At 44.1% G+C, this 26,182-nt stretch overlaps 2 protein-coding genes across 7 annotated transcripts in view; one reads left to right on the top strand and one right to left on the bottom strand.

Annotated features, from left to right (window-relative positions):
* Nucleotides 1-947: 947 nt before the first annotated feature.
* On the top strand, nt 948-25,437 carry RLIG1 (RNA 5'-phosphate and 3'-OH ligase 1). Of its 2 annotated transcripts, none has more exons than XM_005279120.5 (7): nt 948-1,220; nt 8,074-8,191; nt 8,967-9,062; nt 16,503-16,619; nt 18,165-18,362; nt 21,517-21,686; nt 23,517-25,437. In XM_005279120.5, exons 1-7 carry the CDS (start codon nt 1,131-1,133, stop codon nt 23,703-23,705), a joined length of 978 nt encoding a protein of 325 aa, XP_005279177.2. In that variant the 5' UTR covers nt 948-1,130; the 3' UTR covers nt 23,706-25,437. The 2 variants fall into 2 exon arrangements, with proteins under 2 accessions (XP_005279177.2, XP_042715784.2); XM_042859850.2 differs by having other exon boundaries at nt 987-1,184.
* CEP290 (centrosomal protein 290) overlaps nt 24,413-26,182 on the bottom strand; it is a 111,819-nt gene continuing 110,049 nt past the window's right edge. For all 5 annotated transcript variants that reach the window (XM_005279116.4, XM_065560126.1, XM_065560112.1 and 2 more), the window contains one exon: nt 24,413-25,337. In XM_005279116.4, coding sequence (XP_005279173.2) covers nt 25,149-25,337 — 189 coding nt within the window. In that variant the 3' untranslated portion in view covers nt 24,413-25,148. The remainder of the gene's footprint in view (nt 25,338-26,182) is intronic.

The raw sequence follows: 26,182 nt of genomic DNA on the forward strand, positions 1-26,182 counted from the left end.
TCTCCATATTAAAAATGGTATTGTTAACAATAATAATAAATACATAAAATAAATAACAAAATGTCCTGGTACTTGGATAGGCCTTGTTGAGAACAGTTTAGGAAACTGGCATTCCACAAAGAAGTACCATACAGCACATGCTAGTACTTAAAAAATTCTTACATGGGGAAATAGGATAGGACCCTCACAATACATTGAGTTGGAACCAGCAACATTTTCCAGTGACAGATATTTAGTTTATGTTCTTTCTGAGAAAGCAGACATCACTGCTCTCAGCCCAGTCCTGTCCATATGCCTAATGTCTCATTTCTATCTTTTCCCATAACCAGGTTTCACTGAGTTTCATCCACCCTTCCATGCCTGGAAAGTCAGTGAGGAAAGATGTGTTTACATTACTGAATAGAGGACAATGAAAGCCACGGACAACACAGATGTAGAAAATGGAGCTGAGCTACTGCAGCAGAGGCAGCTTACAACATTGAGGCTACTTCTGAGATGAACCAAGGGTGAGGCAGAGGATGAAGGTCTCCAACTGCAACACACAAGCGCAAGGCTCGCGCCCCACCTCCCTACATCAGGGGACTGTGGGGCTCTACCACCCACACAGCTACCCCGCAACCATTCCTAGAGCAGGGGCATGTTGGGCTGTAACACCCTCACAGCTACCCCCACAACCATTCCTAGGGCAGGGGCATGTGGGGGTGTAACACCCACACAGCTACTCCCCGACCATCCCTAGAGTAGAGGAGTGTGGGGCTGTAACACCCTCACAGCTACCCCCCAACCATTCCCAGGGCAGGGGGTGGGGCTGTAACACCCACACGGCTAACCTCCCTCCTATCCCTAGAGCAGGAGAGTGCGGGCCTGTAACACCCAGAGGGCGACCGATGCAATGAGCGGTCCCTGTGCGGCGGGGAGGCTACAACTCTCGCACAGACACACCCGCCGGGCCCGGGGGGCGGGACACTCACACACACGCAGGGCGCAGCTGCAGGCCGTGAGGCCCTTCGGCGCCTCCGCCCCTCGAACTCCATTTCCCAGCGCGCGCTGCAGGCCCGGCCCTGCCCTGCCGGCGGGAGGCGGCTCCGGCTCCGCTTTCGGTCCGGTTGCGCGTGAGGGGAGCCGGGGCCATGAGCCGCCTGGGCTCGGTGCAGCGGAAGGTGCCCTGCCTGTTTGTGACGCAGGTGAAAGAGGAGCCCTCGGCCAAGCGGGAGCGTCAGGTACCGGGGCAGCGCCTGGGCCCGGCCGAGCGAGCAGGGGCAGGAGCCGCGGGTGCGGAGGGGACCTGCCGCCCATGAGGGGCGAGCTCAGGGGTCGCGCTGGAGCTACTGGCCGTGGGGGAGGAGAGGAAGCCGCTCGGGCGTGGTGGACACCGGGTGATGGAGGGACTGGCGGGGGGCGTGTGCTGAGGAAGAGGGCGCGGTGGGTACCGAGGTGATGGGGGAGGGGGTGCCGTGGGTACCCGGGAGATGGGGGGGCGGCTCAGGATGTTGGGGGGAAGGAGGAGGAGGGGGCGTGGTGGGTACCCGGGTGATGGTGGGACTGGCTGGGGGGAGCCTCAGGGTGCTAGAGAGGAGGGGTTGCAGTGGGCTGGTTGGGGACAAGGGCGTTTGAGACTTGCAGCCACATCTAGCTCTAGCAATGCTGGTGCATCTTTGAATTCTTGGTGGATCCATGCATCTTTTCATTGTGTAAGGCAGCAATAGGGAACAGTCCACATACCAGGTTGAGGGTAAGGCAGGTGGAATAAAACCTTATCTAAATGATGATTTCTTTTTGAGAAGTAATTGGGGTGATTTGCTCTTTTTTATCCTCCTTCAGCCCACTTTTCTTTAGCATCTTTCTGAGGAGGTCTTTCCTTCAGACTTTGGTTGGTTGATATATCCCAATGACTTCAGGGGTGGCCTGCTGGCATCATTCTTCCTTAACTCTGATGGAAATGATTGGTCACATAACACTTCTGATGGGTTCTCTTAGAGTATGTCTACACTACAATATTAGGTCAACTTTATAGAAGCCGGTTTTATAGAAATCGTTTTTATACAGTCGATTGTGTGTGTCCCCACATAAAATGCTCTAAGTGCATTAAGTCGGCGGACCGCCTCCACAGTACCGAGGCTAGCATCGACTTCTGGAGCGTTGCACTGTGGGTAGCTTTCCCGCAGTCTCCGCCGCCCATTGGAATTCTGGGTTGAGATCCCAATGCCCGATGATGCAAAAACAGTGTCGCGGGGGGTTCTGGGTACATGTCGTCAGGCCCCTCCCCCTCCGCCAGAGCACCGGCAGACAATCGATTTGCGCCTTTTTACCTGGGTTACCTGTGCAGACAACATACCACGGCAAGCATGGAGCCCGCTCAGCTCAGCTCAGCGTCACCATATGTTATCTGGGTGCTGGCAGACATGGGGCTGCATTGCTATACAACAGCAGCTCCTTGCCTTTTGGCAGTAGATGGTGTATTACGATTGCTATCCGTCATCGTCATATTCCTCAGTGAGTTCAATCAGAGGCACCTGGGCAGACATGTTTTGTCTCCTGGAGACTCAGTCCTGCTGGCAGTCCTATTGAACCGTCTTGACGATGATGGCTAGCAGTCGTAATACAGCATTTTCTGCCAAGCACCCAGAAAATGCCGATGGCTATCAGTCATGCTGCACCGTCTGCTGCCAGCTTAAGATGTAAAAAATAGATGGACCAGATTTGTTCTGTATTCATTTGCCCCCCCCCCCCCCCCCCGTGAAATCAACGGCCTGCTAAACCCAGGGTTTTGAGTTCAATCTTTGGGGGGGGGGGGGCGGCATTATGTGTGACATTTGTTTGTGTTTCTCCCTGATGCACAGCCACCTTTGTTGATTTTAATTCCCTGTACCTGTAAGCCATGTCATCACTGGCCCATCCCTCCCTCCCTTTGTCAGACAATAGTTTCGCGCCTTTTTTCAGCCCAGACGCCATAGCACTGGGATCATGGCGCCCGCTCAGATCACCGCGGCAATTATGAGCACTATGAACACCACGCGCATTGTCCTGGAGTATATGCAGAGCCAGAACATGCCAAAGCAAAACCAGGCGAGGAGGCGATTGCAGCGCGGCGACGAGAGTGATGAGGAAATTGACAGGGACATAGACCTCTCACAAAGTACAGGCCCCAGCAATGTGCAAATCATGGTGTTACTGGGGCAGGTTCATGGCGTGGAACGCCGATTCTGGGGCCGGGAAACAAGCACAGACTGCTGGGACCGCATCGTGTTGCAGGTGTGGGACGATGCCCAGTGGCTGCGAAACTTTCGCATGCATAAGGGCACTTTCATGGAACTATGTGACTTGCTTTCCCCTGCCCTGAAGTGCCAGAATACCAGGATGAGAGCAGCCCTCACAGTTGAGAAGCGAGTGGCAATAGCCCTGTGGAAGCTTGCAACGCCAGACAGCTAACGGTCAGTCAGGAATCAATTTGGAGTGGGCAAATCTACTGTGGGGGCTGCTGTGATCCAAGTAGCCAACGCAATCAAAGACCTGCTGATATCAAGGGTAGTGACTCTGGGAAACGTGCAGGTCATAGTGGATGGCTTTGGTGCAATGGGATTCCCAAACTGTGGTGGGGCGATAGACGGAACCCATATCCCTATCTTGTCACCGGAGCACCAAGCCACCGAGTACATAAACCTGGTGGATCACAAGGGACGTTTCACCAACATCAACGTGGGATGGCCGGGAAAGGTACATGATGCTCGCGTATTCAGGCACTCTGGTCTGTTTCGAAAGCTGGAGGAAGGGACTTTCTTCCCGGACCAGAAAATAACCGTTGGGGATGTTGAAATGCCTATCGTTATCCTTGGGGACCCAGCCTACCCCTTAATGCCCTGGCTCATGAAGCCGTACACAGGCAGCCTGGACAGTAGTCAGGACCTGTTCAACTATAGGCCTAGCAAGTGCAGAGTGGTGGTGGAATGTGCATTTGGACGTTTAAACTCTGCCAGCACGCTTTTACTGACTCAGATAGACCTCAGTGAAGCCAATATTCCAATTGTTATTGCTCCTTGCTGTGCGCTCCACAATATCTGTGAGAGTAAGGGGGAGACATTTATGGCGGGGTGGGAGGTTGAGGCAAATCGCCTGGCTGCTGATTACGTCGAGCCAGCCACCAGGGCAGTTAGAAGAGTACAGCAGGGTGCGGTGCACATCAGAGAAGCTTTGAAAACCAGTTTTGTGACCGGCCAGGCTACGGTGTACCCCCGGTTCACTCTACTTCCCTGTAAACTAACCACCGTCCCCTCCTCCCTTCAAGCACCGCTTGCAGAGGCAATAAAGTCATTGTTACTTCACATTCATGCATTCTTTATTAATTCATCACACAACTAGGGGGATAACTGCCAAGGTAGCCCGGGAGGGGTGGGGGAGGAGGGAAGGAAAAGGACACACTGCAGTTGTAGTGGCGGTCTCTGCTCCTGCTGCCTTTCCTGCAGCTCAACCATACGCTGGAGCATATCAGTTTGATGCTCCAGCAGCCGGAGCATCGACTCTTGCCTTCTGTCAGCAAGCTGACGCCACCTATCCTCTTCAGCCCGCCACTTGCTCTCTTCAGCCCGCCACCTCTCCTCTCGTTCATATTGTGCTTTTTTGCACTCTGACATTGACTGCCTCCACACATTCTGCTGTGCTCTGTCAGCATGGGAGGACATCTGGAGCTCCGCGAACATATCATCCCGAGTCTGCCGTTTTCTCCTTCTAATCTTCACTAGCCTCTGTGAAGGAGAAACATTTGCAGCTGGTGGAGGAGAAGGGAGAGGTGGTTAAAAAAGACACATTTTAGAGAACAATGGGTACACTCTTTCACGTTAAATTTTGCGGTTCACATTACACAGCACATGTGCTTTCGTTACAAGGTTGCATTTTTCCTCTTATATTGAGGGCCTGCTGGTTTGGTGTGAGAGATCACTCACGCAGTGCCAGGCAACAGATTTCAGCTTGGAGGCAGCCAATGTAAGCCACAGTCTTTTGGCTTTTTTAACCTTCTTAACATGTGGGAATGGTTTCAAACAGTAGTGCCCTCATTTCCCGTACCAAGCACCCATTGGATTGGCCATTTAAAATGGGTTTGCAGTGTAAAAGGAGGGGCTGCGGTTTCCAGGTTAACATGCAGCACAAACCCAACTACCCCCCCCACACACACCCAATTCTCTGGGATGATCACTTCACCCCTCCCCCAACTGCGTGGCTAACAGCGGGGAACATTTCTGTTCAGCTGAGCAGGAACGGGCACCTCTGAATGGCCCCTTAATAAAATCACCCCATTTCAACCAGGTGACCGTGAATGATATCAGTCTCCTGAGGATAACAAAGAGAGATAAGGAATGGATGTTGTCTGCATGCCAACCCAAACGCTGCCATGCTTTGTTATGCAATGATTCCAGACTACATGCTACTGGCCTGGCGTGGTAAAGTGTCCTACCATGGCGGACGGGATAAGGCAGCCCTCCCCAGAAACCTTTTGCAAAGGCTTTGGGAGTACATCAAGGAGAGCTTTCTGGAGATGTCTCTGGAGGATTTCCGCTCCATCCCCATACACGTTAACAGACTTTTCCAGTAGCTGTACTGGCCGTGATTGCCAGGGCAAATTAATCATTAAACACGCTTGCTTTTAAACCATGTGTAATATTTACAAAGGTACACTCACCAGAGGTCCCTTGTGTGCCCTCGGGGTCTGGGAGCATGCCTTGGCTGAGTTCGGGGGTTACTGGTTCCAGGTCCAGGGTGATAAACATATCCTGGCTGTTGGGGAAACCGGTTTCTCCGCTTCCTTGCTGTGAGCTATCTTCATTGTCTTCATCATCATCTTCCTCGTACCCCTAACCCGCTTCCCTGTTGCGTGATTCTCCATTGATGGAGTCAAAGCACACGGTTGGGGTAGTGGTGGCTGCACCACCTAGCATGGCATACAGCTCCGCGTAGAAGCGGCATGTTTGTGGCTCTGCCCCGGACCTTCCATTTGCCTCTCTGGCTTTGTGGTATGCTTGCCTTAGCTCCTTAATTTTCACGCGGCACTGCTGTGCATCCCTGTTACGGCCTCTGTCCTTCATGGCCTTTGAGACTTTTTCTAATATTTTGCCATTTCGTTTACTGCTACGGAGTTCAGCTAGCACTGATTCGTCTCCCCATATGGCGAGCAGATCCCGTATCTCCCATTCTGTCCATGCTGGAGCTCTTTTGCGATCCTGGGACTCCATCACGGTTACCTGTGCTGATGAGCTCTGCGTGGTTACCTGTGCTCTCCACGCTGGGCAAACAGGAAATGAAATTCAAAAGTTCGCGGGGCTTTTCCTGTCTACCTGGTCAGTGCATCTGAGTTGAGAATGCTGTCCAGAGCGGTCACAATGAAGCACAGTGGGATAGCTCCCGGAGGCCAATAACATCGAATTCCGTCCACACTACCCCAAATCCGACCCGGAAAGGCCGATTTCAGTGCTAATCCCCTCGTCAGAGGTGGAGTAAAGAAACCAGTTTAAAGGGCCCTTTAAGTCGAAAGAAAGAGCTTCATCGTGTGGACGTGTCCAGGCTTAATTCGATTTAACGCTGCTAAATTTGACCTAAACTCGTAGTGTGGACCAGGCCTGAGTCTCCTGTTAAAAGGATTTAGGAGTTTATAACCCAGCAAGCAAGTATTGTGAAATCCCTGCTCTTGCAGGATCCAGTCCTAACTCTGTTTCAAGGAGTTAGCTCCTGCAGACCCGAAAGAGGGCGATGATATGGGTATTTGGTGTTTCACATTTTGTTCGTTTAAGTTCTTGGGGCTAATGTTATTTTGACTGTGGTTATGTTAGTGTGTTTTCTTCCTTACATTACTGTTTCTTACCGTTATAAGAAACAGACAGAAGGTTAGGGTAAAGTAAGAACTTGTTACATGCATAATTATCAAAAATTAGTCAAGTATTATGTGGAAGAACAGAAGATTAAGTATATATGTAGGAGGAAAAAAGTGTGAACTTGATTCTGTCCTGTCTTGCACCTTCTGTATTCATCTACACTAGTGCAATGTAGGTGTTATGCTCTAATAAATTTGTTAGTCTCTAAGGTGCCACAAGTACTCCTGTTCTTTTTGCGGATATAGACTAACACGGCTGCTACTCTGTAATCTGATCAAGTAGCATTTTACAGCCATGATGCACAGGTGTAGATTGCTGTAGAAGGTGCAAAACAGGGAGAGAATCAGGCGCTTTATTCTTATGTATTTCAATAACAGTAGTACTTAGAGGCTTCAACCAACATTGGGGCACCATCATGCTAGGTGCTTTACCACATAGTGAAAGAGACAGTCCCTATGTCAAAGAGCTTACAGTCTAAAGAGTGGGGGAAAGGATATTATTCTACAGGAGAATATTTTAAAAGTAACCTTTACCAAAAATGATTTTTCTTCATCTAAACCTATTTCTAGAAGTTGTACCAACACCATTTCTCAGAAAACAATATCAACTTCACAATGTCCACTGGGTGTCTGTTCAGACTCCTTGGAACACTCACCTCTTTATTCTTTCAGGAAGAAAGGTTTAGTTCAAGACTACAATCTTTATTATGTTATTCAAAATGTGTCTGCTTTAACCAGCTTCCATCACTCTGGTATGTTTATTATCACCATCATTTTAGTACTAGTAGGGCTTCCGTCTCTAAACTGAAGTTTAGGAGCAGTTAGTCCCTCAGATGATGCATGGAACTTTTGTTGCCATGGTAATGTCTTGAAGGCATCTATTGAAATTCTGTAGCACCAGGCTGGAACTCTTCTGCATTACACACATTACTTCAAAGCGGGGGAGCAGATTGTTCCTAAAGATAAACCCAGGATAGAAAGGAGGGAAGCAGCCTCATTAAATGATTATTTATCTATGACAACAGGTGTGATAGTTTTATTCGTTTGCCTTGGTGCATTTTCAGATTGTAATATATTGTGAAATAGTTGCATTCTTAGGCAATATTAGAAACTAGGAATAAAAAAAATGATGCTGGATTTATAGATGTCAATTATAATATATTAGAGTCCGTATGGGAAGTTATGGAGTGAGGTTTAAATAATTGTTGTCTTTTCAGCCATTTAAAGTTTTGGCAACTGAAACCATAAATAGAAAGGCGTTAGATGCAGATATATACAATGCAATTCCAACTGAGAAGGTGGATGGAACCTGCTGTTATGTAACAACGTATAAAGGTAATATGGAAGATTTGTATGCAGACTTCTCATGTTGATTAGTACCCATAAGTTGTGAATAAATTTCTTTTTATTGATTTCACATTTTATTGCATTCCTTTATCTGGGAAATTCAGATTCTCACATTAAAAAATATATGGCTTTATTATAAAATTATGCAGTAACTGATAATGTAAGTATACTGTAATTATATAGAAGATACACCTAGCTGTAAAATTGTTCTGGATTTTCGTATAGCTTGTGAAACCAAAGTCCAGGTGAAAATGATCTTGTTTAAATTAACCTGGTAGCCAAAGAAAACTATTTTACCTGGCTAGTCAGGTTGGCATTTTGTCATTAGAACTTTTTTTTTCTCAGAAAGTCCGATAGACGGTATTTTATTTGCAGAGGTGCGAGGAAAAAGTGTAGTTCAATGAATACCTGATGAACTCTTGAAAATTCCTCCTGTTCTCACTTACTACTGCAAGTATATTTTTAATATGCATATATCTGTTTTGTGGGTTTTTTAAATATATATTTCAAGCAGTTTGTGCATCATATTAAGTAAGCAAGGTACTGTTCACAGTGCTCTTAGGTTTTCTGATAAGTGAGCAAATTAACCTCAATTTAAATATGTCCTCTTTTTATATGATTTTTTTTTTTTTTGAAGGCAGGAGGGAATAGAATATTTACTGTTGGATATTTTACCTCTCATGTTAAACTGTCCATTTTAATGGCAGAAATACTGTTTTGCATGCTATTATCTAATTTTTTTTCGTAATTGTGAAACCTGTAGGGCAGCCATATCTTTGGGCGAGGTTGGATAGAAAACCCAACAAACTATCTGAGAAAAGGTTTAAAAGATTCCTGTATTCAATGGAAGACTCAAAAGGTCAGTGAGGGTTTTTTCTCTTTTTTTCTCTTGGTAATTGAAGTATTTCTTTGAGATAAAGACCTTTGGTTAAACAAAACCAGTATTATGTTGAAATATTAATGATCCGGCTCAAAACTTTTATATTTCTTTTCAAATACTATGATGACTTTACTTATCTTCATGTACTATCATTATAATTTTGGCTAAATAGTCACTTGATCCTCACTCTGGGCTAGTATTAAATACTAAACTTTCTGAGTGCATGTCTCCTTCATGGTATTTCTTTTGCTAGAATGGAAATTCATTGCTAGAACAGAAAAATTCTTATCAAGGATTTCCTTTCTGCTAGCGCCATCTCCCACAATTCTGGATATCTAGAATCCTAGAAGATTAGGTTGGAAGAGACCTCAGGAGATCATCTAGTCCAACCCCCTTCTCAGAGCAGGACCAGCACCAACTAAATCATCCCAGCCAGGGCTTTGTCAAGCTGGGCCTTAAAAACCTCTAAGGATGGAGATTCCACCACCTCCCTAGGTAACCCATTCCAGTGCTTCACCACCCTCCTAGTGAAATAGTGTTTCCTAATATCCAACCTAGACCTCCCCCACTGCAACTTGAGACCATTGCTCCTTGTTCTGTCATCTGCCACCACTGAGAACAGCCGAGCTCCATCCTCTTTGGAACCCCCCTTCAGGTAGTTGAAAGCAGCTATCAAATCCCCCCTCATTCTTCTCTTTTGCAGACTAAACAAGCCCAGTTCCCTCAGCCTCTCCTCGTAAGTCATGGGCCCCAGCCCCCTAATAATTTTTGTTGCCCTCCGCTAGAGTGTCTCCAATTTGTGCACGTCCTTTCTGTAGTATGGGGCCCAAAACTGGATGCAATACTCCAGATGTGGCCTCACCAATGCCGAATAAAGGGGGATAATCACTTCCCTCAATCTGATGGCAATGCTCCTACTAATGCAGCCCAATATGCCCTTAGCCTTCTTGGCAACAAGGGCACATTTCTGACTCATATCCAGCTTCTCATCCACTGTAATCCCCCGGTCCTTTTCTGCAGAACTGCTGCTTAGCCAGTCAGTCCCCAGCTTGTAGTGGTGCATGGGATTCTTCCGTCCTAAGTGCAGGACTCTGCACTTGTCCTTGTTGAACCTAATCAGATTTCTTTTGGCCCAATCCTCCAATTTGTCTAGGTCACTTTGGACCTTATCCCTACCCTCCAGTGTATCTACCTCTCTCCCCAGCTTAGTGAACTTGCTGAGGGTACAATCCATCCCATCATCCAGATCATTAATAAAGATGTTGAACAAAACTGGCCCCAGGACTGACCCCTGGAGTATTCCGCTTGATAGTGGCTGCCAACTAGACATCGAGCCGTTGATCACTACGCGTTGAACCTGACAATCTAGCCAGCTTTCTATCCCCCTTATAGTCCATTCATCCAATCCATACTTTTTTAACGTGCTGGCAAGAATACTGTCAAAAGCTTTGCTAAAGTCAAGATAGATCACATCCACTGCTTTTCCCATATCCACAGAGCCAGTTATCTCATCATAGAAGGCAATCAGGTTGATCAGGCATGACTTGCCCTTGGTGAATCCATGTTGACTGTTCCTGATCACCTTCCTCTTCTCCAAGTGCTTCAAAATGGTTTCCTTGAGGACCTGCTCCATGATTTTTCCAGGGACTGAGGTGAGGCTGACCGGTCTGTAGTTTCCCGGGTTCTCCTTCTTCCCCTTTTAAAGGTGGGGCTTCGTTCCTCTTTTTGCAGCTCTCAGAGGCAGATCAGTGTTTTAGTGTTGCAGTCTGGCCACAGCCCTTCTGCTCCTGCTTGCTGCCAAATGAGTTATTCCCAAGATGAAAAATTTGCATAACATCATTATTAAAAAACATTCCAGGGATAATGGAATAGCTATGTACATTAGACCAAGGAAGATGGTCATATGGTAAGGATTCCACTTAATATCTGACCTTTGACTCATGAACTATCCAGGGTGGGAATTTTGGGAGATGCTGCTAGCAGAAAAGAAATTATCAGTAAGAAGTTTTCCATTCTGCAGCCTAGCACAGTGCTGGACATCTGGAAAGTAGCAAGCAGTGAACAGATGTAGAGAGGTTATGAAACAAAAGTTCGGTAGGAAAGAAGTACCCCACTTTTTGTGAGTCTGTATTCATTTCTGGGCCACTGCTTGCAGCATCTTCCTGCCAAAGGAGGCCTCTGCAGAAAATAGAAGGTCCATGTCATAATACTTAATGAAGGGGTTGGCTGTAGACCAAGTGGCTGCTTTTCAGATTTCCGCAGTGGATACAGTTGCTTGTTCCACCCATGAGGTTGCTAAGGATCTCATGAAGTGTGCCTTGATCCCTTCTGGGACAGGAGCCTCTGATGATTTGTAGGCTTCCACAATACATAGTCTAATCCACCTAGCGATGGAGGATTTGGAGAGCTCTGAGTACTTGGCATTTTGGGTGGAAAGACACGAATAGGGAGCCTGGTATTTTTGTGGATTCTGTATGTTTGAGAGAGATTTTCAATGCCTTTTGACATATAAGATGTTGTGCCTTTTTTAGTTGGATGCTGTGGTTTTGAACAGAATGAAGGATGCACGTCCTCTTGTGTAGGCCTGAGACCTGATCAACCTCCCTCCCCCCCTTCCCCAATATTAAACCAGCCTTAGGTGAAACTGAGGGAGTTCACCACTAAAATTGAAAAAAAGAATGTTCTGCTGCTGATAAAGCACCCACACCTCAGGAATGTCCCTAACGAGAGTTATAACCACCAGCATTGTAAAGTAGACACACCCAGGCGTTGGGAAATTACGGAGGATACCGAAAGAAATTCAACAAATGATAAGTTAAGCTCTAACCAGTGTTTTTATGCTGACCATCTGCATAAACGGAGAAGGTCACAACTAAGTTACAATTTGGGCATGAAAGATAAAATGTAAAAAAACTCGGGCAGAAAGGCGGACACAGGTGCCAGTGTGTAATTGGTAAATTTTTTTGTTATTTAGGGATGTGGGATAGGCTTAGTACATTTGAAGGAGGTAGATAGCTTTACCTATATAATATAAATGAAGAACAGTGCTCTTTGGGAGCCATTTCTGGACTGCAGTTCAGCATCAAGCTGCTGGAACTCTGACCCCTTTGCACAACCGTGATGTGCAGAGGCATCACCAGAAATCCCCAGATGAGTGGATCCTGACTGGTGATTGGGTGAATTTTGTCTGTATATTGGGAGTGATGAACATAAGAGATTTGCATGGTATATGTATTCTGTGTGTGCTGCTAATAAATAGATGTTTAGAGCACAGCTGTGTAAGGCTCTTTCACTGGGAAAAGATCATGCAGACCTGTAGAGCTCTGAGCCCCATGGCAAGGGCAGGTACTTAAATTGACCAGGTTTCTCCCTGAGCCCCATCAGAAAGGGTAGGTGCCTTACGCCTTTGGAGGGAGAGGGTTGGGGTGCCTAAATTGACAGGGTCACACCTTGAGCCCTCAGTAGGATATAGGCGGGGTGCCCTGTATTGTGCGAGGAACACTTGGGAAGTGTGGGAGGAAGAGCTTACCTTACAAAGAAAGGATTCTGTTGTCCTGAGCATCATCTTGTCCTCACGGAACATGCAGTAAGGCTCCTGTATAGATAAGACTGCCAGCACAGACTCTTGCCTGGCAGACGTAATTGCTATTAAGAAATAAGTCTTATGGATAAATAAAAGATTAATACTAAAGTCAGAGGCTTGTCAGGGCGTACAGAACTAGCAGAAAGTCCCATTTTGGGAAGAGTGGCCTGACCACTGGTCTGGCTAATCAGACTGCTTGAAGGACTCTAGCCACCTGTGGATTGTCTGCAGGGAGTCTGAGGATCCTGTGAATAACATGCTACTAAGAGCAGATATCTGGCGTGCAATGGTGCAGGGCTGAAGGCCTGTGTCTATGATTTCCTGGAGAAAGTCCAGAATGATTGGAATTCCTGGATTTCTGAGATTTGCATTGTGCTCCTGGCACCATGTTGTTAAATCCTGACCAGACAAGGGAGTACGCTTTAGTATTGAGACACTGCTAGATTAAAGCAGTCAGTGAGTGTGGAGGACAGACAGAAGCACTTGAATGTCTCGTTCTCAATAATCAGGCTGTTAGTTGAAGCCATTTGAGGTTCTCAGTCTAGAGGCCCTGGGCTATTTGGGTCTTCAAGTGAGCACCCCAGCCTTCTAGGCTGGAGTCAATTGTAAGGACTAAAGGATCTGGAAGGCAGATGGGCATATCATTGGGGTTATTGCCATGGACTGACCACCGCTATAAGTTCCAGCAGCTTGATGCTGAACTGCAGTCCAGAAATGGCTCCCAAAGAGCACTGTTTTTCATTTATATTATATAGGTAAAGCTATCTACCTCCTTCAAATGTACTAAGCCTATCACATTATCCCACATACCTAAATAACAAAAATTTTACCAATTACATTACCTATGTGTCCTCCTTTCTGCCCAAGTTTTTTTACATTTTATCTTTCATGCCCAAATTGTAACTTAGTTGTGACCTTCTCCGTTTATGCAGATGGTCAGCATAAAAACGCTGGTTAGAGCTTACTTATCATTTGAATACATATGTTGGAATCTGTACTTGATCTTTCATGTGTTCTGGGGAGTGGTCCCACACATTTAATATAAAGGCTGAAGACTTCTGATGTGTGATTGTGCCTATGGAGTGTTCCTCATACACAGCACAAGGAGTCCTAGCAATTCGAGGCATAGAGCTATGCCTGCAGCTCTGGAGTAAGAAAATAAATTCCTGGGTGGAACCAGAGCACTTTTCTTCGCGTTTATGATGAAGCCATGCACCTGGAAGAGATCTGACGAGGGTCTGAAACATAGCCCCGCGTGCTGCTGACTGCACTGGAACTCTGATGAGGATGTTGTCCAGGAAAGGGTACAGCTGAGTTCACTATGACCTGTCTGTGGCTATTATCATCAACATCATCTTTGTAAAAACCCTGCGGCTTGAAACAAGCTGAACAGGAGAGTTTGGTACTGATAATCTTTCCTGCCATAGGCAACCCTCAGAAGTCTGCGGTGGCACTGTCTGATGGGGATATGAAAATATGTATCTGCTAGATCTACTGAAGTAAAGAAGTCCCCCAGGACAGTGATGACATTGGTGGGCAGGGTCTTCTTCTGAAACTTCATTTTCTTCATCTACTTGTTGAGCCTTTTGATGTTAAGAATGGCTCAAATACCCTCTGTGCACTTCTGTACAGTATCATGCCCATATCCAGAAGATAAGATATTTCATTCTGGATTGGATTGTCTGGTTGTTAGAGCTGGGTAACTGGATGAAGAATGGATGGGGTGGAGCCCACAGCCTGTGAGAGTATCCCTGGCTTATTATTTCCCTGATCCACTTGTCTGTGGTCGATGAAAACCGTTCTGTTACGAAATGAGAAATCCTGTCCCCTTGCTTCAGCTCTTGGTGAAGGCTTATGAGATCTTTGTCATAAAGTGGATTTCAGGGAGGCTGAGGTCACTCTGAACTGTTTCTTCTCTCCTCACCCCACTCCCTAATTCCATTGTTTGGGGAATCTGACTCTCTGTGGGGAAGAGGAAAGGTGCACTTCTTTCTGAATGCCAGTCTCTGTTCTTTTCTGTGGGCACTTAGTGGGAAGGGAGAAAATATTTGGATTTAGCCACATTGTCAGCAACCACCATATCCAGCTTTTCTCCAAAAAGGAGGGAGCCTGTAAACTTGGCTGAGTATAGGACATGCTTAGGGTACGTCTACACTACCCGCCGGATCGGCGGGTAGTGATCGATCTATTGGGGATCGATTTTATCGCGTCTACACCCCGATCGCTCTGCTGTCGACTCCGGAACTCCACCGCGGCAAGAGGCGGAACCGGAGTCAACGGGGGAGTGGCAGCAGTCGACTCACCGCCGTCCTCCCAGCCAGGAGGAGCTATTCGCGTAGCTGAAGTTGCGTATCTTAGGTCGACTCCCTCCCCCCCCCTCCCCCCCCCAGGGTAGACCTAGCCTTAGAGTGAGTATCCACCTTCCAGGGTTGTAGCCATAGGTGACGCCTGGCTACTGGACCTCTTTGCATCCACTGAGGCATCAGCTACAAACACTGTTTCTAGGGAGAGTTCTTTAAAGTGGAGTAAAAGTCAGGGTGATCTCTCTCTTTAAAGGCCTTGAGATCTTACAGCCAGGAAAAAGATGCTCTTGTAAAGCAGGAATACTTGGAGAGTGGTGGAGGAAGCTTTAAAGTCCATTTTAAGAGTGGCCTTCATCTTTCTATCCGTGGGTTCCTTAAGCTTGAACTCCACTTCTGAGGAAATAATCATATCCCTGGTGAGGGACGCTACATTGGCATCAACTTTTGTTTTATCAGTAATAGAGCCCTTGGGTTCTTGAATGTTGTAGTTGTTAATATGCTTGCCTTTTCCAGGTTTGTTCCATCCATCCCTAATCACTTCCTCAGAGGGAGAAGCGAAGGGATATTGCAGCCACATGTGAGGATTTTGAGGGGAGAAATTTACTCTGAAGTTTACTCACAGGAGTCTGCTTAGGTTTCAGAGTCAGAAAGCTCATCTTCCTCAGTGGGGGAGGAAGAGGAATCAGAGGACTCATAACTTCTGGATTTTTTAATGTGCTTTTTCTTTCCCTTTTTTGCCTTTTAGATTTTTTTTTTTTAACCTTTTGAATGCGCTTTGGGAGTGCAGAAACTCTGCTGTGGCTTTGGTGAGATCTTTTGCGGCTTGCCTTCCTTAAGACCTGAAGACCCTCTCGAAAGCTCTTTCTCAGAATCCTTCCCACCCAGTCCCATTGTCCCTGGGAGGGGGAAACTCATTGTCAGAGGGTATGTCTACACTGCAATTAGACATCTGTGGCTGGCCCGTGCCAACTGACTCAAGCTCAGGGGCTCAAGCTAAGGGGCTGTTTAATAGCCGTGTAGACGTTCAAGCTTGGAGGAACAAGCAGGGGGACACTGCAGTGGCGGTTCAGGGAGGTTGAACTCCCAAAGGGTTAACTGACTCAGGGAGGGGGAGGAATTCTGAGAAGGGAGAACACTGCTCCCCACTGGCCAAAAATTGAGCAAAGAAGTTAAATTAGAGGTAGGGCAGGAGCAAAAGAACCTGCCACTGTCTGCTGCTGCAGTTGCAGCGAATCTGGCAGCAAGCAGGAACAGAGATGTTCTAGCCAGACCGTTCAGCGCTAAAAGGCTGCCCTGCCTCCATGAGCTGCAGAGAGGAGAGCAGCCCCAGAAGTCCAGGATTGTGGGAATGGAAATTCTTTGCCTAAATATCTTAGTAGACCAAATTACTTAAAAAACAAAAATTGAACAAAAAACTACTTCAGAAGTGCTGGTACTCTTCCTATGTCAGATTATTTGAAAGATGATCAGATGGTAGAATTAGCTAATGTTTTGTCACAAAATAAATATTACCTTTTTTTTTTTTTTTTTTAGAATTTATTTGGAATATTGAAGAAGACTTCAGACCTGTCCCAGAATGCTGGATTCCAGCAAAGGAAATCCAGCAATCCAGTGGAAACCCTTTGCCTGATGAAAATGGACACATTCCAGGTATATACCATACAGTCTGGTTTAAATGAAAAGGGGACTTTTCTCTACTTCTAAAGTGGATTAGAATTAGGCCCAGAATTAAAATACCAACAGAACAAGACTCAAAATGGCACCAGACCCTGCCAGAACAATAGATGCAAAACCTGAAGACACCTTTCCACTGCTAAAATGATCAACACCTCCCACACCACACCTTTCAAGATTCATTGATCCTACACATGCCTACCTCAAGCTATGGTGTACCTCCTCCAGAGCACTAAGTGCCTGAATAACAACTGTGTGTGTGTGTGTGAAACCATAGGCGCCGACTCCTTGTTCCACAGGGAATAATTAACGGGTGCTCCGCACCCACCGGCAACCAAGCTCCCCCCCCCTCGCATTCTCTCCCCCCGTCCCCTCCAAGCGCGCCAGGTCCCTGCTCTTCCTGCTGTTTGGCAGCGCTTAGGAATTTCTGGGAGGGAGGGTGAAGGAGCAGAGACGTGACACACTCAGGGGAGGAGGTGGAGAAGAGGCAGGACAGGGACTTGGGGGAAGGGCGTGGGAAGGGGGCAGGGCTGGGGTGGGAAAAGGCGGGGTGGGGCAGGGACTTTGGGGAAGGGGTGGAATGGGGGGTGGGACGAGGGCGGTGCAGAGACGGGGCAGGGGTGGGGCCAGGGACGGGTGGGGGTTGAGCACCCACCGGGCAGAGGGGAAGTCGGTGCCTATGGGTGAAGCCAATCACTACCCTCTCTAATGAACTCGCACCTGTGGATGAACACTTTTCACAAAGTGATCACTCTATATCTGACCTTATCAGTTCCTCATGCTCAAAGGAAGCCTGCACAACACTTTCAAAAGACAAGTCTGGGAGCAAAAATTCATTACTCTGCTAGACATTAAAAATGTGGAATGAACAGAGACACTGGATTTATGGCTTATTACAACACTAACCCCCCTTCTTTGTCCTATGACTGCAGAGGTATTAACGGATCACTCTGCCTTTAATGATCCCTTACAATATGTGCAAACTACTTATACTAAACAATCTATTCCACCGTGAATTTTGCTGTAACCCTGGGAGTACCTTTCCCGGACTTGAAAAAAGCTCTGTGTGGCTCAAAAGCTTGTCTCTCTCACCAACAGAAGTTGGTCCAATAAAAGATATTACCTCACCGACCTTGTCTCTCTGATATCCTGGGACCGATATCACTACACTACACTGCATAGTACCATATGTTAGGAAGGGACTTGCTGAATGTCATTTACTCGCTATTCAGTCGTGCTTTGTTCCGCTGTCGTAGAAATTTTTTTTCCTGTGGCATTTGGCCTTGCTGATTTGCAAAGCTTTGAGCCAAAAGAGACAGTTGTCCCTGTTAAATTCCTTTGACACATTTCTTTGAGTACAATGTAACTTTGTCCTTGGGATAAGTTTATTTTCCTTGTAAAAATATAATTAGATATGTAGCTCTTCATATTAGTAGAATGCTATAGTTTACAGCTACTTTCTAATGCATGTACAGCTTTTAATGTGATTGACAAGAAGTAAAATGGAATGTTTTCTCATAGGTTGGGTGCCAGTGGAGAAAAATAGCAAACAATATTGCTGGCATTCATCTGTTGTTAATTATGAGGCTGAAATAGCCCTTATATTGAAGTGCCATGCTGATGATCCTGGACTTTTGGAAATCAGTTCTGTGCCATTATCAGATCTTTTGGAACAAACACTGGAGCTTATTGGAACTAATATTAATGCAAATCCATATGGCAAGTATAACGTGTTGTTGTTTAATACTCATTAAAACCTTAAATATGTTAATGTGTTTTAATTGAGAGTGAATGGTATGGTGTTTCTTAATTACAAAATAAAAGAGATTGGAATGACTTCATTAAGCTCCATGAATTAGAAGCAACTTTTATGTTGCCAAAATGGCTTATTAACATATTATAATCCAGTGGTTCTCAAACTTTTGTACTGGTGACCCCTTTCACACAGCAAGCTTCTGAGTGCGACCCCCCCCCCCCCATAAATTAAAAACACTTAAAAAATATTTAACACGATTATAAATGTTGGAGGTGAAACTGTTTGGGGTGGAGACTGACAGCTCCGGACTCCCTCCCCCCCCATGTGATAACCTCGTGACCCCCTGAGGGTTCACAACCCCCAGTTTGAGAACCCCACTTATAACCCTTTAAAAATGAAAATGAGAGGATAGTTACAGTAGTGCCCAAAGGGTGGAGTACAGAGATATTATTAGATATTTCAGTGATTGGCAGTTTCCACACAATGCACACAGTCTCTTTAACTATCTTTCTCTCCCTTCCCAACCTGTTGCATGTAATTCCAAAGGGTTGCCACTAAGATACTTTTCTTCTCCTCCGTGCAAGACTACAACTATGTCTTCACTGCAAACAATAGCTGTGTTTTTACAAGGTAGCTAAGTTGATATAGTACTGTAGTTGTTACCTCTGTGCAGCTAGTCAAGTTAATCCCTGCCTTCCACATGGGTTGACCTTAATTAGTTACATTCAGGTAAAAACTACCCAGGCTATGTGTTCACTAAGATTTTACATCAAGATAGCTATCATAATGCAAAAACACACTTTTTTCTTGCAGTGAAGACATAACCTTGAACTAGCAGGGGCAATGTTTGCTCCACTTTCCAAAGCCAGTCAGTGATGTGCTGCTAACTTTTAATAAGAGGCTTCCACAAAAAAATTTCCTTTTGGGTTGAGGTGAACTGCTGCTGCAGTGAAGTTGGATGAATGACTGGAGCATATACATTTGTTTTCCATTTAAACAGACATCTTTTCTCAGAACCAAAGCAGGGTGCAACACCACTTGGGAAACAAACATTAAATTACACTTCACTGGAAATATTTATTTATTTATATATATACATTGATAGAACAAAATGATCACCTCTCTCTCTCTTTTATAACACAGTTTAAAAATGAGCAGGTTAAATAGGCTTTGGAGTGTTACATGTGCTTACTTGTAACAGTTTATTCCGAACATAACAGCTTTTGTCCTAGCATAGCAGGAAGAGTATGCTATAGTTCTACTATAGCATCCCTATTATCACTTCAATAACGACACATGAAGTTTGTGTTATTCCTGGGGGAATTCAGCACCAAAGAATTAAACAGTCTGTGCACAATATTTTGAAGTTCTGCAAAATTCTGCATATTTTGTGAAAATAACTATATAATCCTACTAGTTTCAATTATTTTGGTAATTTATTTCAAAATACCTGCCAGCAATTATGTCTGTAACAATACAGAGAACAAAAAAGATTCAGCAAATGTTTTTTTGACAGATTCCTGGCTAAGCATATTAATACAGAACTTTGAATAATTCATTTAAACTACAATACAGAAATATATTTCCCATACTCCTCAGAAGCAGTGGAAAGGCTTGGGGGAGTCAGGGGTAACGGAGCAGCTGAGGGAGAGAGGAGGAGTTTGAAAGTGAACCTGGAGGGTTGTTGAGTGTGGGTAGGAGAAGTATGGAACAGGTTTTTTATTTTTTATTTTGATGGGGGGGGGATGTTGGGGAGCCTCCCCCATGCAGACCCTGGCTGACCCCTAGCCTCTCCCATTCAGTCAGGCACATCTGCCCTTGTCCCAGTGTTTCCCTGCACCCCGACTCCCCATTCAGCCAGGCATATCTGCACATGTTCCTATGTGGCTCTGTAGCCCCCACTCTTGTTGAGCCCCTGGCTCAATGCTGTCACCCCCTTCCCCCCAGCAGCCCTGTGTGCCCCACTTTGTCCTTCCCCCCCATATTCTGTGCTTTCTCACCTGGCCACATAGCCAGGATGCTGTGAGGAAGGCAGCCTCTGACCCCTCCCTGCTCCAGCTTGTGAGCTAGCTGCCCTGTCTTCTGGTGCCACAGCAACCCCGGGTGGATGAAAGATGTAATTGAAGCACATCTCCCACAAAATGTATATTCTGTCACGGGGAGAGGAGGAGGGGGTGGGATTTGTGGGGGACATGAATTCTGCATGTGCGCAGTGGTGCATAATTCTCCCAGGAGTATTGTGTCAAGTAGTGTTAACTTGTGGCTCTTCAGAGCATATTGAAGCAGAAATCTCTTAGCTTGCAACAGAGACTTAGTATGTTCTAATCTAATTTAGACTATTTTCATTTGGTAACTGTAGAGCTTAAATATATAAAGCTTGCTGTTTACGTATCTCACCACAATAGTATGTTAAGGGTAAATCACAGTTTAAGAACTAAGAACTCTCTAGTTCTTAAACTGTGAGAGTTTTTTCTGTAGTAAGCATGTCAAGGTGTAGTTCCTTTGGATTCTAATAAGGTGGTTGTAGTAGTGTTGTTATGGGACACATCTGGAATCATGTCAAAAGTCAAAGATATCTATCTACACACACTTTCTTTAAAAACAAAAAAAAAAAACTTGTTTTTTAGATGCACCTTGCCATACAAACTGCAGAGGTGATTATTTAATTTCCTAGAAGCTGTACCTTTAAAACTGAGAATACAGCCTATATACACTACTGTACTTCTGTTGGCTTACATTTGTAATGTTATAATATTGTATGGGGCAAGAAGATACAGTGGAATCAGAAAATTATGAAGACTTGTTATGTCTCCCTAATATGAAAATAAAAATGAATATCCCACGTTACCCTGGACAGGAAATCTACTTCTGTTGCTGAAAAGAAGGGGTGAAATCCTCTCTCTTTAGAAATCAATGGAAAAATTTCCATTTATTTCAGCTGAGCCTGGATTTCATCCAACGTGTTTTATAGGCCAACCCTGTGTATCTGACAGAAATATTCTGTGACAGCATTCTTAATGTGGCTGTAATAAGTAATAAAAATAAGGAAAATTTTGGCTTCAGTGACTGTACATGATTTAACAGTGGTTTTTTTTGTTTTTGTTTTTTAATATATAGGATTAGGAAGCAAGAAGCACCCTGTTCATCTTCTTGTACCACATGGAGCATTTGAAATAAAGAATCCACCTATGCTGAAACACAGTGATATATTGGCTTGGTTTGAAAGCTGTAGAGAGGGTAAAATTGAAGGAATTGTATGGCATTGTAATGATGGACATTTAATCAAGGTAATTATTTTAGAATGTCATGAGTGAATCTGCACTCCCCAAAACTTAAAAAAAAAAAAAAAAAAGCTGAAACACTTCAAGGACAAAACAACTAGTGTAAAAGGCACTGGATTAAAACACCATATGCACTGCTACTTCTAGTTGGGTGAGAATCAGTTTAGCTACTTTGAGATCATTTTTCAAATTAGCACTCGACAGCTTTGATCGGCTCCTCACAAGCCCAGTGTGATAATTTTCAACATAAACTGTGAGTTAGGCACTAGTCACCTATCTTTGCTCCCAGTACAAGCTTCAGTGGGAAGCCAACTGGAGTATCTTACCCAGTTTCTTTCCAGGGGCAGGAGGGCTCCAGCACTCCACATACCACTTCTCACTTCTTGTAGCTGGAACACATGGCTCTCTTGCCCAGCAGCTGTACCTTTTTGTAACTGCAGTGTGATGTAGCTTTTCAAACTATATTGGACTCCTTGCAATACTTACGGTATTTATTAACTGTTATAAAAACAAATTAACTTCAAAAACTGCTATAGTCATTTATGCTGATGGAGGTAAATCCACCTGCCATTATCCTATACATTGCTTTCAATAAACATTCCACCCCCCCTTCAAGGTCTCTAAGGTGGATGCCAAGAAGAGCACACAAATGTCTTAGCATAATAGGTCCAAATATTCAGCAAGTAACAATGTATAAAACTCCTGCCTCCACCCTAAATAAATTATGCCAGTAGTTTGAACAATTAATTGAAAACCCCTGTATTGTCTTGTCCTGTGGAGGTAGCACCCAACAATTAAGGCTGGCTTTTTTTTTTTTTTATTTCAAGGGCTTGTTTGTGCTAAAAAAAAAAAAAAACCCTATTATAATCTTTCTGTAACTGTTGTTCTTTGAGATGTGTTGCACATGTCCATTCCAATGTGGATGTGTGCGCATCCCAAGCACAGTTGCTGGAATTTTTTGCCCTAGTGCAAGGGTGGGGAACCTACAGCCCACAAGCCAGATCTGGGCCATTGCTTAATTTCATCCGGCCTGTGACAAGTCTTGGTGCCCTCTCCCCCCGTGGGGCTGAAGCCACGAATGTTGGCTCACGCCACTGCAGGGGGAAGCTCTGAGCCTCCGTGCTCACCTGGGCAGGTGAGTTGAATGTTTTATATTTCTCTCTTTAAACTCCCCCCCCCCCACACACAAATTAATTTGTTTTTTACTTGTGTGGGGCCTGCAATTGATTTTTTTTCTGTGGGTCAGTGGCTTGGAGCGCTCACATACCTATATTGGAATGGACATGTACAAGCACTCGAAGAACAGATCCTTCTAAAACAAGGGATCACTTTATAATAATCAAAATGAGCTGGCATTGTTTCTGCAAGAATGGTCTTCAAACTCTGGTTTGTGGAGGACTATTTAGTGATGTAGTCTGCCACTTTTCACATTCACCTGCTAAATGACATTAAAATGACAGCTAAAAAATATAACGCTGTCATAGTTTTCATCAAAGCAGTTGCAATTGTTGCTACCTACTTTTTTGAGATCCCTATCCCCCTGCTTTTCTTCAGTTTTAATGTCTGAATTCCTGCTGCTATCTAAAACAAGTTGTTATACTTCAGCTGTAGGAAAGTTAGTAGTTTGAAGTGGTATATGGCAAACTTCCAGAAGCAATTTGACATACAAGTTTCACACACTGTGTACAAGAGCTCTGAGCTTTGTAAGTGATTTGTCAAAACTGGGACATCAGTGACCACAGCAGCTAGCTGTTGAGTTACCAGTGATGGATATTTGTAATAAGTGGTCAAATGTATGAGGATGTTTACACTGATCTCCTGTTTCTCTCTTCTTAGCTCCATCGACATCATCTTGGTATGTGCTGGCCAATTCCAGAGACATATCTGAATTCTCAACCAGTTGTCATTGCTGTTAATAGGACCAAATATGACTGTGACTTTGAACCAAAGTGTTTGTTTAACCATTTTTCAAAGCTGGATGGGCAGAGGTTCAGTAGACTAAAAGATATAAAGTTTGATGTTTAAAGAGAAAAAAGAATCTTGTCAGAGGTGGCTGCCATATGTATTATTGTACCCTCTTCTCCTGCTTTGCCCACAATATAAGTGGATATTTTTGCAAATAATTGTGGCATAGGGAGCTACAATGCAAATGATTGGCATAAATATGATCAATAATATGAAGCAAAAGAGCAGTAAAGGCAAATCCAAAATAGATCTCCCTCTCTTAGATTTCAGCACATTTGTTGTTTGGTTTTGAAAGAGCCTTAAATGTTGAAACTGTTGGGGCTAAGAGGAAGACAGTGTTTAATGTTAGCTGCTTCCATGGGCTTGTATAGTGAAGCAGAAAGTGATGGTTTTAAAACAAAAACAGAAGTCAGCTAACTTTTAGAGTTTCTGAATTTTTACAGCCTGCAGTTTATTCTGAAGTCAAACTGCAACTCACAGAACACTCTCATGTTTGGGCCCAATGCTTTCTATTATATCTGTGAAGTAACACAGATTTAAATCAGTAAGACAGACCATAATCAGGCCCTACATTTTTTAAAAATGTTTACAATTGTAACAATTTTTTATTTGGATTTAAACATTCCACAATATTTGTAATCCCCCCCCGCCCCAACCCATGCTGCAGTAGTGTGCTACGGCTTGAAAACCAAGTAGTGAAATTGTTTACATTATCCAATCTCTTGGGACAAACTGTTTTTTTTTTTTTGTTAATAAGCAAGCATAAATAGTGAAAAGTAAACTAGTTTTAATTATTTTGAAAATGCTTTGTAGAAACAGACAAATAAAAGGAAGGTGATAGTCCATAACCGTTTAGAAAATAACTACACTATCAAGAGCAGCATGTAATGTTCCAAAAACTTAACTTAGAAAAATAGACAATTCAAATTGTGTATTTTCACAATTTGGTTCTATTTACATCTGTGCTCTGCATGTACCATACATTCACCAACACTAAATCTATAAAAATATTAACAGTTTTCAAATAAATTAAATTAGCTTTACATCTAAGCACAATATATACATATATATATATATATTCATTGCCTTGAAGTATTACGACTCTTTCTGTTGTGCAGTAGTGTCAGGCAGCAGGTCTGGCTTTGTAGTCAAGGGCTTCCTCACCCCAGGATTGCTGAAATCCTTTGATCTCTCCTGCTGTTTCCTGCTGTCATTTCTGAACTAAAGCATAAAATATGCAAAACAGGTGGGGAGGAAATAAGACAAGTTTTCACATTGATTGCTAGATCTATAGCATCTGAAGTACTAATGACAAGATTTTAGTAACTTTTTTGAAAAGTCTGCTTCTCTCTTTCTCTGGTGTCAAACTATTGTAACTTCAATGGAGCTGGTCCTAATTCACAACGGTGAGAAATTAGAATCAAGCTTGCATACAAGTGGTATTACATATAACCGCCAAGTGACGCAATTTATGTGTTACTTCTTAAAATACTTAACATGGATTTAATCAATAGACACGTTAGCTGGAATATCCACTTGAACACCAAACTGTTCAGAAAGCTTCTTTAATTTCTCCTCCAAGATAATATTTTTTTTTACTTCTTCATTGTAGTTGTATTTCAGATCCTCAATTTCTTCAAAAAAGGAAGGGTCAAAGTTATCCAGTTCTCTTTTCAGCTGTTTGATTTCTTCCTAATAAAAGAATTGAATAGTACCAATTTACTACAATTCAAAATTCTACATTCTGTTTTTGTGTCAACGTGTATATAAAAGGACTAAATGATAACATTAATTGTGTTATTGCCTTTTCCTTTATGGGATAGATTTTTAAAAACTAGCTTTGCTTTGTGCACTCTGAATGTAAAGGTACAGGTTATCATGTATATACCTTAGTACCTAATTGCACCTGCAAGTCAGGTGCTCTGGTATATGAAAAAGGAAGCTGGGTTAAAAGTTTGGTACCTACCATATGTCGAAACAAATGTTTACAGTGAGATTGAAGTGCTTTGTTAAATTAATCACACAGTCAGTACAGCATAATTATTACATAACGTGATAAGAGAAAAGAGCTTTTGGGGGGAAACAGTGCTGTGCTTCTAAATAACATATTCTTCTGACTCTAGCTTTAGGGACTGAGTCTCAAGTCCGAGTACATTCTATTCTGGATCTCCCCTTAATAGTTGAAAGAGAGCAGAACTTCCCTTCCTCTCTTTTTATTTGATACTCTCGATAGCCCCATCAAAGTTGTGAACCAAACATGCAGATGTAAGAAGGTTTTGGTTGCAGTTTGAGTCATTTTGTAAAAGTGGGAGGGGCCAAGGAGTGGCAGTTATTGGCCACTGAAACATTCAGGGGAGAGACACGGATGACGACAAGCTGACAAAGTGGTTCAGTATTTTTAACAATGCCACTTTCCATCTGTCATGCACTACATGCATGAATCCATAGAGTAGGGATGTACTATAAACTTGTTTTTAGAGAATTTGTACTTTAAAAGTCATAAGTCTGGCCATTCTATAAGCTATTGTATTCTCAAG

Source organism: Chrysemys picta, chromosome 1, assembly GCF_011386835.1.
Source record: "Chrysemys picta bellii isolate R12L10 chromosome 1, ASM1138683v2, whole genome shotgun sequence".
In the NCBI taxonomy this organism is placed as follows: Eukaryota; Metazoa; Chordata; order Testudines; family Emydidae; genus Chrysemys; species Chrysemys picta.

Excerpts from the sequence above, each read along its gene's own strand:
- RLIG1 (XM_005279120.5), top strand. The coding sequence starts at position 1,131 with ATGAGCCGCCTGGGCTCGGTGCAGCGGAAGGTGCCCTGCCTGTTTGTG. Across the intron at positions 1,221-8,073 it reads CGGCCAAGCGGGAGCGTCAG|CCATTTAAAGTTTTGGCAAC; the intron begins GTACCGGGGCAG and ends TTGTCTTTTCAG. Across the intron at positions 16,620-18,164 it reads TGAAAATGGACACATTCCAG|GTTGGGTGCCAGTGGAGAAA; the intron begins GTATATACCATA and ends GTTTTCTCATAG.